We start from the raw sequence: 17801 nt of genomic DNA, 5'->3' as shown, positions 1-17801 counted from the left end.
AGGAGTCATAACAGGTGTCTCAGGAAGGATTTTTTTCCCCTCGGTTAGCATATTTTCCACTTGCATGGAAAGTTTTTTTTTTTTTTTTCCTTTATTAGGAACATTCTGCCCTGGGTAGACCCCCTCGCCTTGAGACATGATATGCAGACTTTCTTTGAAGCAGTAAAGGTTACTTTCACACTCGCTCAAAATTCGGCCATGCCTAGTTAAACCAGGTTGTGCTGAAGTATTGAACACCTCTGGCTCACACATGTTGGTAAGCCAGGATGCACTTTGCATACATATTACTCCTGTCTGCAGCGAGTATATGCAATAGAGAGGACATATTTCCAGTTCAACTTTTAAATCTCGAGATTGCTCAACCAAAGTCAGCAACCTTTAAACCCCCCCCCCCCCCCCACCCTGAAAATGTGTTTACCCCTTAAAAAGGAATGAAGTGACCCTTTTTGTATAACCAGAAGCATCCCTTGGAACGACACTCAAGCTGTCTCTCAGCAACCCAACCTTCCAGTCAATTTAAGGTGGAATTGCATGCAACACCAGTGGGAATGGTATGATGCACCTTGAACTATTTACCATATCATTGGATTTCTTTCCCGGATGTAAATACGCTTACAAATGGGCAGTCTTCAATTTAGGGTTGAGAAGAAGAAGAAAAAAAAAAAAAAAAAAAAGCCAAGGACCTCCTAATGTGGCGTATCAACTTGACTGCTGCTAGGTCAATTTCCTTAGCAGGGTGGACACGTTTATATAGCCGGTCCCCTGGGAGGCTGTTTGTGTGAACGATGTGGAGAATACACATTATTCATGTACTCAGCTCCCCAGATAAAGACTCTATCTGGCAGCGTAGCCCAGCTTTGCATCATGTTACGCCTAAGCATTAAAGCTATTGATGTTTGAAATGGCAGCATGATGGGGAAAAATGCAAAAATGACAGAACCGCCTTCAGTAGTAAACTACTCTAGACCCCAAGGGTGTTTCCCGGAGGTTTATGTTTGAAACGCGGCAATTGTTTACTCCCCATTCCCCAATGTCATGTCTGTTTTCTTTACTCATTGTGTTCAGTCTGTTGCAGTCAATTCCACTGTTTTCTGTATGTTTTATCCATCAACCGTTTTATCAGATATGGTCTCCATCTTAACAGCTCATCTGTTTATGACGTGTCCTCAACAAGTACATTTAAAACGTGTTCTTCTAATTGCTCTGAAAACATCATCGATAGAATCTAGCTAAGTAAAAAGATCACTAGTTCCTCTTATTTACAGATCAAACGGTTTTAGTTCTTTTAGAAATGTTCTTTTTCTTTGCTCATCTTGATTTAATACTGCACGGCTAACTGCAACCACATGTGGACAATGTTCCTCTTTTGCTTTTATCAAGCTGACATTTAGACCCTTTTTCAACTCCAGTAACATTTGTGGTCAAGTATCCCATTTAATAAAATACAGCATTTGCTTTGCTTTTTCCCGCCCTGCCTTTTTTCTTTTCAAGTAGTTCACATGAACAGCTTGCACACAGAACGGCCGAAGTAGAAGGATGGAACAGGAATGTATGCCACTTTAAAGTTTATTGTAACGCAGAATGGAAATACTGATGCCTCCTTAGCAGGACAGGAGGAAAGGAAAACATTATTTTTAGGATTTAACCCGGAGATTTCCAACATTGGTTTGGAGTTCTTGATTGTGAGTGAATGAGTGAAGTTAGCTAGTAGTAAGTGTTAGTTTGAGTAACAGAATAAAAGACTTCAATTTAATTGTTGAATTTGTTAGCTAGTCTCTATGGACAGAGGGTTAAATTTGTTAGCTAGAAATGACCAATACATTGATGGCTAAAGCAATAAATAAACTGTTACACTTACATGTTTGAGTGTTTAGCATACTGATTAGCATAATTGTATGTCTGTTGTAGTGCTCAACTTATTAACGTGTTAACAGTGTGGCTAATATGCTAACAGCGTGCTCGTACATTTATACAAATATAAGAAAACTTTGAAGTGTTTAATATTTTCAAATGTCTAGCATGTTAATGTTGTGATGCTAACATGAGCGGGCCCGCCTGCTTTGTTAGCCTGAGACGTATCACAACTCATCTCACTGGAATTAATTTGTTGTATCCTTTTTGTTGATCTTGTGGTGACTGTGAGATATTGATGGCAAACCTGTGGGACCATTTTGTCTGGAAACCAGATAATGTTTAGGGCAGCTGAGGCTCAGCGGTAGAGTTGGTCATTTTTCAATCGAAAAAAAAGGTTGGCGATCTGATCCTCCAGCTCCTGCAGGCGGCATTGCGACGTCCTGCCCTCTGCCTGCATTTGTTTGGCTTCCTGGCTTGGCAGACAGTAAGCGGAGTCAGGAAGGCCGTTAGTCTAACTGGGTACACCTGAGTCCATCAGGATTCTGCTTATAAGTGGCTTCCCCTCTAACTTGTCTCGCCTCTCTTTCTCCCAGGCCTCCACCAACTGGTTTTCTTTTGTTTGCACTTTACAACACTACCCTCATCCATACATTGCATTCATGACTGATTTGACGTATTTACATAATTATGATTGTTTTAACTTCAGTTTGATAATAAATACACTTTCCTTAAACCTTGTTTTCGTGTGTGACACCCTTCCTTTGTCACTTACTTTGAGCCAGTTGGTGACAGCATGTCAAAGTGGTCCTTGGTTCCACTGAACCCCAAATTGCTCCGGGTGGCATAGCCAGCAGCATTGTGAATGTGTGTGATTGGGATTAGTTCTGATGGGGAGTTTGGCACTTAGCGTAGCAGCCTCTGCCATCACTGTATGAATGGCTGAATGTGACATATAATGTAATCTGAGTGGTTGAAGACCAGAAAAGCGCTAGATAATCACAAATTTGTACACAGTCCATACAATAGCTTCTAAATATTTACTTAGAACGTTTCATATTTATAGCTGCTAGCTCTTAATTGTCCAACTATAAGCACTAGTGATTCATATTGTAATGACCAATTTGTTTTGAAATACAATTCTTCTCAGTCCTCATATACATTTTGTAATGTGTCAAACAAATGATGACAAAACTCCTAATGTGATTTTAACTTGTATCAAGTGTTTAGCCTGTATGAGCAGGTCTGGTCCAATTCTGTTTAATCTTTTTCTTCAACTTGTGTCTCTCTCTTTTTATTCCAGGTTCGCAGAAATTGTGAAGAGGAACAAAGTTGAGTACCATGCCGGTGGCTCGACCCAGAACTCCGTGAAAATCGCTCAGGTTAGTCTTCTCTGTCCCTCCGCAGTGTGCCAGAGTGTGTTTTGAATATACAGTGGGATGCTTGTAACCTTAGATTTGTCAGCCTGGCAGCCCTGGGAATACAGAGGATAGCTGCACAGCATGTTGACACATTACACTTTTAGGTGTTGAGAATTCATCAGACCTGCCACAGAAAGAGAAAGGCGGGGAGGCTCCATAATATTTGCAGTGTTATCTAGTTGGCCTAATTTCCTGAGACATATCAAACATCAATTAGAGAGAATTACAAGTAGATGCAATTAACATGTCACAACAAATTATATCCAACAAATGCTGATCTTCTGCCTGGCTGTCAGACAGATTTTAGCGTCTAAAAAGAAATTGGTGATTGTCCAAATCTAAAACAGCAATCTGAACTAGAGAAGATTATTCAGTGAATGTTTTTTTTTTGTTTTTTTTTAAGTGACTGCAGTACGTCTGTGAATTTGACATGCAGTGATTAGCTGCTGATAAGGCTTTGGTCTGCTCACAATAAACAAAGAAGAAGCATCCAGCTGAAAAATAATTCTCTTCCAAGGAGAAACGAGTGCAGAAGCTAATTGAGAGGCTGATGTTTGTGGAAGCGTCGACTCTTTTTCTTGTGTGTGGGTTTTCGTTTGTTGTTGTGTGTGTGTGTGTGTGTGTGTGTGTGTGTGGAATAACGTATTTGTGCGTGTGCCTTTTTTAATGCTTGTTTGTGTGTATTTAGCACAAGATCGAGACAGAGAGATGAGAAAAGAAAGCAAGCAGGCCCCCAGGCTTGCCAGCATCTCTGTGCTTTTGAGACAGTAAGCATCCTTTAAAAAAAAAAAAAAAAAAGAAAGAGATGGGGAGCTGTGCACCTCCACACAAACACGCTTTAATTATCAAGATCAGAAGTGTTCGTGAAAGCCTCAGTCACTTACAGAAATTATCTGCCAACTTGATTTTTCATTATCTGGGCATCAACTCCCTCCTTTTTAACTTTCGTGCGCTTGATGTAGTTGGATTTTAAGAAATGGTCGTCCCACTTGTGTCGATTACAAACATGAAAATTGCAATAAGCAAGACTTCTTTGTTGTATTTCAACTCGCCCATTGAGGCCTGGAGTCTGCATTTGGTTGCATGTTTACAAAAAAAAAAAAAAAACGATTTCACAAGTTCATCGTTACTGCAACGCAAACGCAATGAATAAATTGCGAAGTTCTGAATTAATTTTAAAAAATACGATTTTTTTTTGTATGTGAACAAGCAAGCGTTCTCAATCGGTATGCCTATGTCTACTTTCTGTCTGAGGTCTGGGTGTAACGGCCATGTTTTCAAACCATTTTGATGCAGTTACATGTTGCTAAAGCTAGCTATTAGCTAACCACTCTTTAAATGGTGACACACGGGATTTATCTTTGGCTATTCTGCAAACACTATTATAGTATTATTTTCACACTACGTATGGTTACCAAATGTTCAGCAATGTTATCGCACATCCCATATTGTTCTCATATCTTGGAAGACTTATACATACCCTACGCTGGTTAACAGGTTGCCTTGGTAGCAACTTGTCAATCAGAAGTAGCCACGCCTTCTCAGCATTCCTTGATTTGTAGCTACTCTAATTGAGATAACAATCTAAAATGTAAACATCATACTGTTTAGAGAAGAATTGAAACTATCCATGAGTACCAACTTGTTAGGAAAATGTTTACTGACTTAATAGATTCAGGGAGAAGTAGGCACATTTTCCGATCTGGTTTCATAGAATCTCACCACTTCGGGAGTGTAGTCTCCCCCTACTGGCCGTTGAATAGACTGTAGGATAAAGGTAAATACATATATACCCTTTATGGGGACACAAAGACCTTAACAAGGATTCTTCAAGTACTCAAAGCTGGGGATCATCTCTCTTGAGGGTGTCGCAGATGTTTGCTGCATTGCTGTCAGTGCCTCTTCACCCTGCGAGAAACATTCAGTCGACTAAATAATTCTCTCTTATAATGGCGTGGCAGACACCAGTCAAATGTTATTCTACTCTGTTTATTTGGATATTTACCCCCTTCCAAGGTAAGATGTAGAGCTGATTCTGAAGCGCTCGAGATAACAAGAGTGTTTTCGTCCCACACCCAGAAGTCTCAGAAACAGTTTCTGTCAATATATACCTTGAAGCGCTGACTTTTCCACATTCTCACTTTCAGGTGATGGTGTTCTTTTATGAAAAATGTATAATGCATAACTGGCTGCCAGATTATCACATTGTTGCACTTGCAATATGTGAAACTTCAAACCCCGCTGTATTGTGGAAACTGAACCTTCAAACACGAATGATATGCACTGCAGCACTGAATCCACATCAAAGGGTCCGGTGGCTAAATGAGATGCTCGATCCGGGGCAGGTTTGCTCTGGAGCACCTTTCGCTGCTGGAAGAGAGGGAGAGAGAGAGGGTGTTCAGAGGCTTTGCTCGGGAATCGCTGCACACGCTGGGAAAACCCAGGGTGTGGGAGGATCAATGCCTTTCGCCAGTAGAACCTGTACTTTCCTGCAAAACCCGACCGCTTCAGCGGAGGCTGTAATAGGTTAAATACTGCCGCTTCATCCCTGTTAAGATTTCTGCACTATCAAGGAAAACCTAAAACCTCGGCTTTACGGAGATGCAGAATCGATGGTAATCGGATTTAGTCAAATGAGAATTGACCAAGCTGAAGCTTAGATGGATAAGTATTGTTTTCCTCTAACCACTGTCTCCGCCCGGATCTTTGATTGAAATCAACCACTGCAGTGTATTTCAATTCCTGATTAGTTACACTTCATGCTATCTTTAGCACTAGAGCATCCATTTTTTTTCAAACATTGTATCTCCTGTCACGACTTGTCTACATTCTGAGCACACTTTGTGACAAACTAGAAGTCACAAACTAGATGTGTCAACACATTTTGTACCTCCTTAGCGGTGCACCAGTGCTCCTCAATAAGCCTTAGCATCTTGTCTGGAATCATGTCGGTGAAGTTGCGGGCTTGAATGCAGAGCTGTCTGGCTCTGATTCCTTAAAAAAAAAAAAAAAAAAAAAGAAGAAAAAGAAATGCAATGATAGAAGTGGGTTGGAGGTTGTTGCCTTTGCCCAGGCTCTAACAGACATCGTGCCCTGAAGTGCAATCCGACATAAAGGCTCACCTACTGGATGTAGCAGGTCTGTAAGGTAACAAAAAGCAGCCCCAGCGTTGCTTGCTCACATACAGCCTTGCACTTCAAAGGGCTCCCTGCTCAGATAGGGGCACGGCGGGAAACAACAATCATATTTTTTTCAGCCATTTATGAAGTTGAAAGGAGAGAGAGAGAGAGAGAGAGAGAAAAAAAGACTGGCCTTTCTGAGCATGTGATCCAGAATTTTGGGACTGGCGAGCGTGCATGGTGTTTATCACAGGTGACAGAATCGGTGGTGGGTGGTGGGGGGGGGGGGGGGAGCCGGTTGACTGGAGGGCTGTATCAAGAAGCACAGTCAATTCATTTAGACAGAACATCAAAGTCCTCCAACAGCTCCTTAGGGCCCCGAGATTGAAGTCTGAGCAGAGACAGGCTCATAGGGAGTTATTGCCGCTTCCAGGGAAGTAGATCCAACTCTGAGTGCCTCGTGTAAACCGTGCATTCTCATTATGATCCTCACAAATCAACAGCATTGACATGTTTTATTTCTTTGCACTGTAAGCAGGCTTGGTACCCGCTCACCAAAGGGACAAATTGCTACGGTTAAGTGCCCAAGCTGTGAACGCTTCACAAAAAAGTTATGATTAAGTATGTTTCCCTCCCTTCCCCCCCCTTTTTATTTAGATTTTTATGCGACATTTGCAGCTTATATCATCAATTCGCCGTGATGTCTTAATCATTGTTTAGAAAGTCAGGGCTTTTGAAAAATCTGCAGGCTCTTGTTATGGTTCTGATGCCTGTTTAACATTTCCTCAGACTTGGTCAATCGTGGACGGGGGTGAATGGGGCCCAGGCTTGCATGAGCTCTTAATTGGAAACGCATGTGCCCCACACTGTTGAAAGTTGTATTTAAAAACCAGAAAAAGTCCCACAGCACTACTTGGAAAAAAAGATCCTCACTAGCTCATATTTTGTAGGGGAATACTTAAACTGGGTTTGATGTCTCATTGAAGGCATTGACTTATTTCTTCTGGGTTTTGAAAATATTCCATGACCTAATGTTTGGCTTTTTACAGCTCGTTTTGTTAAATAAATAAAGAACAGCAACTCGCCTCCAATTCGAATGGGCTAAATGAAGAACTGCCGACGTCTGGTTCCACTTAGAGAAAAGAGGACAGTTAAGGAGAAAGACTGGCGCTTTTGTGTTCAAACTATGTGCCTGAACTTAAAGGAGGATGTGCAATTAATTTTTTTTTTGCTTTCTGTTTTCACTTACATGCTTTTCACACTTAATGAGTAGTGTTAAGACAAATATTCTTTGTTGGTGGAAGTGGAGAGACTTGGAGGGCTTTTTGAGACTTCCATTGGTGGTTCGTTCTGTAGCTTCGTAAGAGCTTTGACTTACGTTTCTGATCATATTCATGTGTGTGTGTCTCGCTGCATAGTAGATGGCGCAGCTGTGCCGAAATGAGAACACTAATGACCGATTAAAACCCGAACCCTGGTGGGCCTTTGACTTGCATGCTGCAAAAGAAAAAGAAAAAAATCAACCCTCTCAAGTACGTCCCTGTTGTTAAAGCGAAAGCCTCTTGTTTGTTTTAAGACAGGTTAATTGCAGAACCACTGTTAGCACCCGCTCAGAGCCGTTTTATGGCGCCGGGGTCTTGCCGTTTCCTTCTCATTACCAAAGCAGTAGAAGGTCACAGTCTGTAAAGCTTCTTGTGAGGGATGCATGAAACCAAATGGATTTCTTTCCCCCCCCCCCCCCTCTCTCCAACTCTTTTCAATCCCATCTCCACTCACTCTCAACATTCCAGGTGTGCGAGTGCACACTTGAGGGTTTGCTTGCCATTGTTTTCCTCGTCGCATGCAGAGGAAGCGACGAACGCCTCATTCGCTTTGATGAGCGATGTGTTCATGCGTGGGCTTCAATGTCACCCGCCATGAGGCAGCTGTGAAGTCGAGGCTCACGTCTGTGGTGCCATTTACTCAATGATGAAGTGGGGAGATCTCTGTTGGTGCCACAACCGCCTCCCCTCTACACCCACACGTATGTACACACACTGTCTGAGCATGTGTTCCTCCCACCTCGACTGTATTGTGACTGTATGTCACAGCTAATACCAGCGTGCAGTAAATCTCCGGCTCTGTGATCACAATGATAAAGGTTGACTGGGCGATTATGCAAGGCTTTTGTCATCAGAGGGGCTTGTTAACAGCTGATGGCCCTCGCTGTGTGGCGCCTCCTTTCTTCAGTTTCCTCGAATTTGACTTTCACACCACAAATAATTTGTTTGATTTAATTTTCCCCTCAGATGCGCAAGGTTTGTGTCGCCTAGGCAAAGAAGCCGCACAGATTGCTGTATAGGTGACACATTACCGTCCCAGTTGAAGTTAATTTGCCGTCAAATGTGCGACTTAATTTAGGCTGCCAAAGGGAAGACGTGGGGAGTAGATTGTAACTCATAAGTATGCATTGGAAAGAGTGTTGATTAACATTGAGGGCTCGAGAGACAGACGCACTCAATGTGTATCATCTGGCCTCAGAGGCTGGCAGTGGAATTGAATGTGATATCTTGCATAACGTGTCCTTGCTTTAAGTCCTTGGTTCCAGGCTCAGGAAGAAAGGCAGAACTATGAGCTCGCTTGCTTTTTGCTTGGCTGTTGTACACTTGCCCAGGCTTCAGGCGAGCTCTGAGTGAAATCTAAAAGGACTTGTGAAACAGACAGTAGTCTACATATCTGGCAGCGTTTTCACGTCAAATTACAGATGATATTTTGCACAGAACGCTTAGTTTGCCTGCCACGTTTGTGTACTCTGCAGTTCAAAGTAAGCACTTGTATGTTTTCTGCACGGACAATGAAGGAAATGTGCTGGTCTGAGTGCCTTTTTAAGAATCTAAACAATGGCCCATTTAATGAACTTTTAGTCGGAATCATCTGTCGAACACAGGTCAAGTAACAGCGGAATAAAAGGATGATTGTGCCTTTTACACAACTGCTCTACATTTTCCTTTGATTATGACTGAACGATGCCCCTCTCTCATATTTCCCCGCTGAATGTCTGTGGCAGAAGCATTTATTTGGCACATTCTCAGCGTGCTCCCACTCTTGCGGTTGAAGTGTTGCATAGCAACTGAGAAAAACAGCTTTAAATATTTTGGTTAAAAAGGTTTTAAGAAAATAAAGAACAGCCTGCAATTACTGTTCATTTCTCCTGAGTTCATAAGTTTAAGGAGCTGTCGTGTTGTGCCAAGTAATAAATGAAATACCAAATTAGGCTTTGTGTTTACTTGGAAAACCGGAGAAACTGGATGTGTAGAATTCACCGTCCCCTAGAGCCAATTCAGTAATTCATCTGCAGCTATTTTGTTTATCGAATGAACGCTATAGCAGCTGTCTGCACCTTAACTAATTCAAAACTGTTTTGAAACAAAGCTCACAGTAGTTTTTCAGAGTGCAGCTCGGCTCACTTTTAGAGCCAACCGAGTATATCTGTGACAGGATGGAAAATGTGTAGGTGAGTGCAAATTTGAAGTGATGTGCCGGAGGAAAAGGGATGGGGATGGAGCGATGGGGATGGGGGCGCATGTGGAGAGAGAGAAGGCTGGATGACGCACAGCAGGTGACAGACAGACACTAATAGTAATGGCTCTTATCAGTGCTTCGCTCGCTCCCTCTTTTCACATGGGCTCTGACATCCTCCTCCTACTCCACCCCCTCCATCTAGCAGGGGGTGCTGGGAGCTCGCTGGGTTGTGCAGCCCGCTCAGACGGAAAGAGCCTGCCAAACACCGGTCCCCTCACATATAAATTGCATCATTAACATCGCCTAGATTATTCCAAGCTCTCCCACCGGGTTTATGGCAGCACCGGCTCAACTTAACTATTTTGACTCAGTGAAGACATTCAGGTTTCCCTGAGTGAGCCGTGCTCAGATCTGTGCTGAAATGCGCCAGCTCTATTCTCTCTTAAGGTTTTAAACAAATCCAGAGGAAATCTGTCTGTTTTTGCCTTCACTCACAGAGGCTTATTATATAGTCTAATGTGCTTTGCTGTATTTTCCATTCTAAGTTGTCAAAACTTGAGTACGGTGTTGTGGGACGTCTTGCAAACCACTGGAAGACTGGTTACTATTAGAGCGGGGCAATATGGTAGAAATTAGAGCAGAGCGACAGAGCTTGAATGAATTTCACAACAGTACTTGCTATAATTGTCTATAATCTAAATAGATGTCACAACATGACATGTATGTCAAGTGTAAAATATGCACCTTACAGGCAAAGACTTTATACTATTATGATCATGTTTTATTCCAATTTGAGGGAGCATTACAGCAAAATGTGACATGACATGACAACACATGTTTATTTGATCCATTGAGGTTAATAGAACATGAAATTACCACCTCACACTACGTTAAATTCGTTTAATTGAATAGGCATATTAAAGAATATTAGTTAAGTATATATATATGACATTACATGACATCCTTTTTAATCACTGAAGCATTAGTGGAGTTATTAAAGCACTCTTAAGTACAATTATGAAGTCAAACTGCAGGTCCAGCAAGTGTCAACTAGCTATAAATCTTTTAATTACTTTACTTTATTACTTGCCAGCCCTATTTGCACCAAAAACTTTTAACACCAAACACTCCACGACCCTTTCCGACTAATTGTCCCTTAGTTAAATTATGCAAGACAATCTGTGATCTGTTGCACCTCAGACAGAGACTCTTAAACCCAATTGACATCTTCAGTAAAGCTGGAAGGAGCCTCCTCCTCAGATCGGCTGGCAATTAACTCTGTAATTACTATCTGAGGTCGGGGTTAAGCTCTGAGTTAAAGGTCGGAGCAGCAAACATTTTTATATGATCCTCTTACTCTATTATCCTTTTCTCCCTGCTACAAGGTTTTACCTCATGGGGAGAATACATTACATAAAGCCCCTTGGCAATTACTCCTCAATGAATATCCTCGTGGTGTATAGTCCATATGATTAATCTGGAATCCCCTCTGCCCCCCGTCCAACCGCAGGCCTGGCTCTGCTTACCATGCAAGTTTCATTTTCACCTGAACAAATGGCTCCTTTAGACAAAAAGTGCCAACCTTTTACTTTTTACTGGCTGCTAGGGAGAAGAAAAAAAAAACACAAGGGAACAAGAGAGGGAGAGCACAACCTCCTGCAGTAAAAACAGATATTTCAACGAGGAGTAAAAAAAAAAGAAGGGGTGGGGTCAGGGTGGTTGGAGGTGGTGGAGTTTTTTTGGAAAGGGGAGGAGGTGGGGGGACGCTTAATAGTGTTGAATAAAGGAACATTTATTTTTGTGCTTTGGTCTGTTACAGCCCCAGGAAATAGCTCGGTCTCTTGATCGGGAGCAAATCCTATTAACTTACAGTGCTCTCACTCAGGGTAATGGGCTCCACCTTGAGACTTGGGAGAGCACTTTTCCCTCTGACACATTGATACCGGTGTCTGGAGGGCTAGTCTAACACTCGGGCAGAGACTAATCAAGTCAAACAATCTGCCGGGGCTGGAGCAACACGGAGCAGGGATGTTGATATCCAGCGAGCTCATTCAACAGGCCCCTTCACACGTTCCTAACCCAATACCGAAGGATCAGCGCGCCGGATCAGTTCAAGATCAGGTTATTCGAACCCCTGAGAATTGTAAAGCGATCCCTGAGCAGCTTTTGCTTTCTCAGGAGTGATCAGAGCTGTCGGCTCTGTTATAGACCGCTAGGGCCAGGACCAGGGCCAAAGGGAACTCCTGGGGTCTCCATTTATTTCTGTCCAGCTGTGGAAGAGCGAGTGTTTGCACTGTATGTGTGTGTTTGTGAGAGAAAGTGAGAAAGACAAACTCAATTTACAGCATGTGGGTTACCACTATCCCAACGCCAATCGGGTTAGCAGCTCCAATATCTTTTAGGGAAAACATTGGGTACCTGTAGTTTATTATTTTCTGTCAGGAATGTGATGTTTTCAGAAATGGCTGTAGTTAGTCTCAAGCACCCGCATACTGTTATTAGCTTACTGCAGGAAGGCCTGGAGGAATTCACCGTCTTCACAAGGCAGACATCTTACTCTGACATCATGCTCATGTGTCCTAGGCTGTAAGACTTGAGAGGAGAATTAATGGAATTAAAACCTTTTAATAGTACATCCTCAAACAGTCATGTTAGCTTTCAGCTATGTCCTTGCTAAAACAAATATTAGCGGCTCATGTTTGCATTCTGCCAAATCCTAACATTATGGTTACTTAGGATTTAAGCCTTTTCCTATTGTATCCGAAAACATCATCGAACAATTGTGTTAGCATTCAGCACACTTCCTAGCTAACAACAATGTTAGCTGCTAATGTAAGCATTCACCCAAATCCTAGCGAACATAACTGTAAGCTATGTATTTTAGCGTTCCTTACATCTCATGTAGAAAAGTTATCAAACATGAATTTTAGCAATTAGCCACTTTTTAGCTAACACTATTATTGGCTGCTGAGGTTTGAATTTAGCAATTTTCATGTTAATATAAACAGTAAGCCAGATATTCAAGCATCTTCCACTATACAAAATGATCAAATGGGAGTTTTAGCATTAAGTCACATCCTAGCAAAATGTAATGTTAGCTACTGATATTAGCATTACAACATATCCTATCTTATATTGGGCTATTAGCAGTGAAATGAAAAGAACATCTCAGATGCTCAACATTTCTATCAACTGAAAACTATAGCATAACGTTTGAGCTTCTAAGCCTGAGTGTGATATATCCAGTAGGGATATGGAAACGCTCTATCAGAGTATAAATAATCCAGTTGAAACGACTTGAGTTGTCACCAGCAAGATATTTGCTAAAATGCAAAATTGATTTAAAAAAAAACAAAACGTGTTGTTCAGTTTGAAAAACTTTAAAAGCATCTGCAGTCTTATCTAAAAGTATAACCCTGTTTGATGCTACATGACACCACTGATGGATCGATTCAGTCTGGACCTACTCATAAATCCATGTTCAATGGCATGTTCTTCTTCTTTCACTATTACCCCTTGTGCCTGCTGTCATCCGGCTGTCTTATGTCTGCAGAGTTACAGTGTGCACCTGTCAGACACAATTTATGGCAAGCAATTTGTTGTGTACCCTGGGAGTTGCAGTTTCCTGACAAGTTTCGGTTTCTTGTAATCTCTTATTTGTTGCACATTAGACATGGGTATTTCTCTCATAGAATTCCAAGGTATTTGTGAAACATTAGTAGTTAGATCATGATTTGTTTGTCTGGATAAGGATTATAATTGCATGGTTTTAAATAGTGCATTGTTTCTAAGCTGTTTCTCTTAATTCCTGATGCGTTTGAGGCACATGTTTTTCTCTGGACAGCAGCATTAGTTGCCTTGTGTTGAGCTGTCACCGGCTTTGTTTGATTCAATAAAAGGAAATGAATGCACAGCAATTAGATGTTTGTTCTGTCTTATTGTTGCACGACTGCGCCGCTGCTGCTTGTGCTCTCAGCTAGGATTATCGCCCCTAAGAGGCGGAAGCATTACAAAATGACAGCCTCTCATGTCGAACAAGTCAAGCTGATTCAGTGAATATTGAAGAGTTTCCCACCACATGTTCTCCTGCATGTTAAGGGAGCAGCGTTAACCTTGTTTTGATTTGCATCTCCTTAGCAATTAAGATAATATGTCGTAATTAGAATTTTAATGTACCGCTGTGAGATTTTTGATAATTACACAGAATTCTCCGCGGTGATTTTCTCTTGCCTGCTTGTCTTCACAGATGAATTCATGGCTGATTAGATCACTGCTTTAATCAGATTTGAGTTACATTATAAGCTATCTTCCCACATGTCTCTGTCAAGCTGAGTTGCTCAGTGTAACTGTGAAACACTTAATGTGAAAACACATATGTTCGATGGGGAGTTTACCAATTATACGTTTACATGCAGCAGCTTTCTCTATAACCGACAGACATAAAGCTAAGGTGGAACTTCAGTCTGCCAGATCCATTAAATATGTATTAAGTGGTTTAATACAGGATGGAATAGATGTCATGTGTTGAGCAATATTCACTTCCTCTTCCTCTTACACTTTATACTTGAATTTATTTACATTGTAAAAACTCAACTTTTCTGATGAGCTCTTGTTGTAAAAGAATATTTTAGGATTGGAGACATAAACAACAGGTGAAGTGTTAGAGGGTATCTTTTTACAGAATGATATTTCGGGCAGATGTTTCACATGCCATTGAATTTGACACCGCTATAGATGAGATATAGATAGATAATTTAAACACCTCAAGGTGTTGTCAGCTGGAAAATAATTCATAGTGTAACTGAAGTATCAAACTGGAATTTGTTTTGAATTGGCCATTGATCTCAAGATCATGTTTTTTGATGTTTCAATCCTGTCTTGTTCTTGACTGCTTATAGATGATAAATTCACCTTTGAGCCAAGCGCGTTGTATATTTATAAGCTTAGTAAATACTTGAATTCTTGAATACCTTGAAGAACAGATTGGTTAATGATGATAACAGATGTGGATCTTGTTGTTAAAGCCCCGACAGAAAGTGACCTGAATGATTCATCCAGGCAAACATTGATCTAAGCAGATGTTGTTTTAAGATTGGAAAACATTTTTGTAACCGTCTTAGTAATTGATATCATTATATAATTGCCGTGCTAACACAAGTGTGTTATATAGCACTCCAACAGGGCAAAATTAGCATGCTAGGAGTTTACACCAGTATGGCTGTACATATATAAGTGGTAATTGGTACACCTTTTATGAAAACCATATATTGTGTCAAAACACCAAAACATGTGATATCATGGTTATTACCGCCCAATTTCTAAGTAAAGATATCCAAGTATAGAATGTGATTTTCGAGGTTTTATATTAATTTAACAAGACACTGTTGGGACTATCTTTAAGTAGCCTTGAACATGTTTTAGTAGAAATCTGCAAACTAATAAACAATAAACCAATAGGGGTGGAGATTGCGCAGTATCTCAGACAGAGTTTGATACTATATGATACGCGGTATGTGGGCCATGATAGCATTAATATCACAATCCATTGTTTCTGGGTGTTTCTAGCTGATACACTGCAAGACAATCATATATATATATCATGCTACATCAGAATATTAGATTATTGGAAGAATACAAAATGCACTTGGTGTCTTCATAACACTTTATTCTTTGTCTTTACTGTGAGGAGTCATGAAGTGGGGACGCCATGGAAATCTTTGAAGCTGGCCATTTAAAAAAAAAAAAAAAGTATAATCTCAATATGCAATAACAGCGATTCAATAAATGTATCATACACTTCAGGACGAGGATATATGGTCGCACCAATATTTTGTCCCACCCCTATAAACCAGGTATGATAGATTCCATGAAATGATACATACATTGGCCTGTTGTGTACGATGACATCAATACTGCCAATAAGACAAGTAAGACCTCGCAAATCAGATGAACATTTCTACAAAGTAGTGGTTAAGAGTTTCAAATATGTAATTATCTTTGCTTCATGTATTCAGATATCGACCTCAGTGGTGGCGTTTTAGTAGGTCAAACTTGCATTGTAATATTGATGTTGAGCTTTTCTCGCTCTGATTGTTCTTACACCCCACAATGCAACACAAGAATCATTCCACATAATGCATATTTCATCAGTATACATAACCTCAATACATTAACTATGCTTGTTTGTTGTGTCTCTGGCTCTGTTTTCACAGTGCTCTTTCCTTGCTGCTCGTTTTTATTCAGCTCAAGACAACAGCCAATATTCCCCTTGGCCTTTTCACTACAAGAGTACAAACCGGTCAATATTGGCAGGAGAATATTTTCCTGCCCCAAGTTGCCACAGTATCAATACTTGAGGACGATAACAGGGGCCGGGGTAAATGAAGAGAGATGTGCAAAGAAAAACTAAACCTGAGCCCTCTTTGTGGTGCGAAAATTGGCCACCACAAAGGAATTAATGACGGATCCTTGCAGCATAATTGTCTAATTATGCCGGGCAGATGGGGCACTGCTTTAACTAGGACACATTGTGCTACCTCTCCAGACTCTCCACAACAAAAGGCAAAGCAGTGTGACAGCCTCTTCAGCGAGTGAGTGGGAGGGAGAGTGAAAGAAAGAAAATGGAGAGATAGTAGAGGAGGGGGGGACGACGACACTGTGTCTGTCACCGAGCCATTCCTCCACTCGATATGTTACCACAGAAACAAATGCATGGTGTAAACACTGCGTGGATCACAGCTCCTGGGAGGTGAATCACTGCAGTGTAATGAGGTTGGTTTACATGCTGCTTCTCAGCTTCCCACCCAGACTAACTCAATACTTAAACCCTCTAATTAAAGAGAATCGGCCACTCGATAATTGATCGCATAGGCTGCCGCTGTATATACGCCGTCACTGTGAGGCTTCACACCGCTGTTTATTAGAGCTGTCTGCCTGGGCTTGTCTCATGGGACGGAAGAGAGGAGGGACGTGTTTGAGGGGAGGGGGAGGCAGGGATGAAACAAAGGTAAACATGTAAAGAAATTAAATCTGCGTTCTTGGAAGTAGCAGTGGGACGTGCAGGAGAATATCACATTAACAGTTTTTGTCCCGAGGGTCTCTGAGGCTCTTCAGCTGTACATGTCACTCGCTGGTAATACTGCCAGTGTTTTGGTAGCATTAACTCTTGCTAATTAAGCAACTTATTAAGGGGGCGTTAAGTAATCTATCCCCTTTATTGACCTCTGTATGCAGCCAATAGGAATTAAAAAGGCATGGAATAACTGTAACAATTTACTTCTACTAAGCGGGTTTCATTTTGGATTAAAATGTCAATACAAAAGATTATGTTAGAGAGCTGTGTATAAGGAAACAGAGTAGATCATCATAGCTATATTAACTGTTTAAAAAGCAGAAGTGGAAGAAAATATAAATACACCGGAGTATGTCATTATTACCTTTAGTGATACAGCAATAAGTGTCAAAAACCTGCTTTAAAATAAAATTTCTTTCCACACTGATTTTAAATCATCATAGAACGCCAAAATTCCTTTAGGGTTTGGGTTGTCATTAACAGGCTCCAACTGGAATTCATTTAAAGACGCTTCTGAACAAATCGCAGCACCGAGACTTGAAGAGGATGAAACAATCCCCGAGTCCTGCCGCTTCTGCTACCCGGTGTTAGTTCATATATCATCCTGATGCGATTGGGGGGGGGGTTATCATAGAAGCAGCCATCTTTGATGAGAACAAAATGTCTTAATGAAGCACCTCTGTGAAGCCGTCATCAAATCCGCTCCATTTTCTACAAACAATAACAGTAATGCTTTTTTTGGACCTGGGCAAGTTCTACTGTAGATGTGTCTCAATGTGTGGAACCACAGATTCATCTGCAGGGCAAATGTTACATGAGCTCACTAATTCATCTGGC

The 17801-nt window shown here is 41.2% G+C and overlaps 1 protein-coding gene across 1 annotated transcript in view; it reads left to right on the top strand.

Moving 5' to 3' along the window:
- LOC132955128 (adenosine kinase-like) overlaps positions 1 to 17801 on the top strand; it is a 114118-nt gene that overhangs the window by 12892 nt on the left and 83425 nt on the right. Inside the window, exon 4 of the mRNA XM_061027817.1 lies at positions 3155 to 3233. Coding sequence (XP_060883800.1) covers positions 3155 to 3233 — 79 coding nt within the window. The remainder of the gene's footprint in view (positions 1 to 3154; positions 3234 to 17801) is intronic.

This window comes from Labrus mixtus, chromosome 21 (genome assembly GCF_963584025.1).
Source record: "Labrus mixtus chromosome 21, fLabMix1.1, whole genome shotgun sequence".
Lineage (NCBI taxonomy): Eukaryota > Metazoa > Chordata > Actinopteri > Labriformes > Labridae > Labrus > Labrus mixtus.
This window is presented reverse-complemented; position numbering and strand designations above follow the sequence as displayed.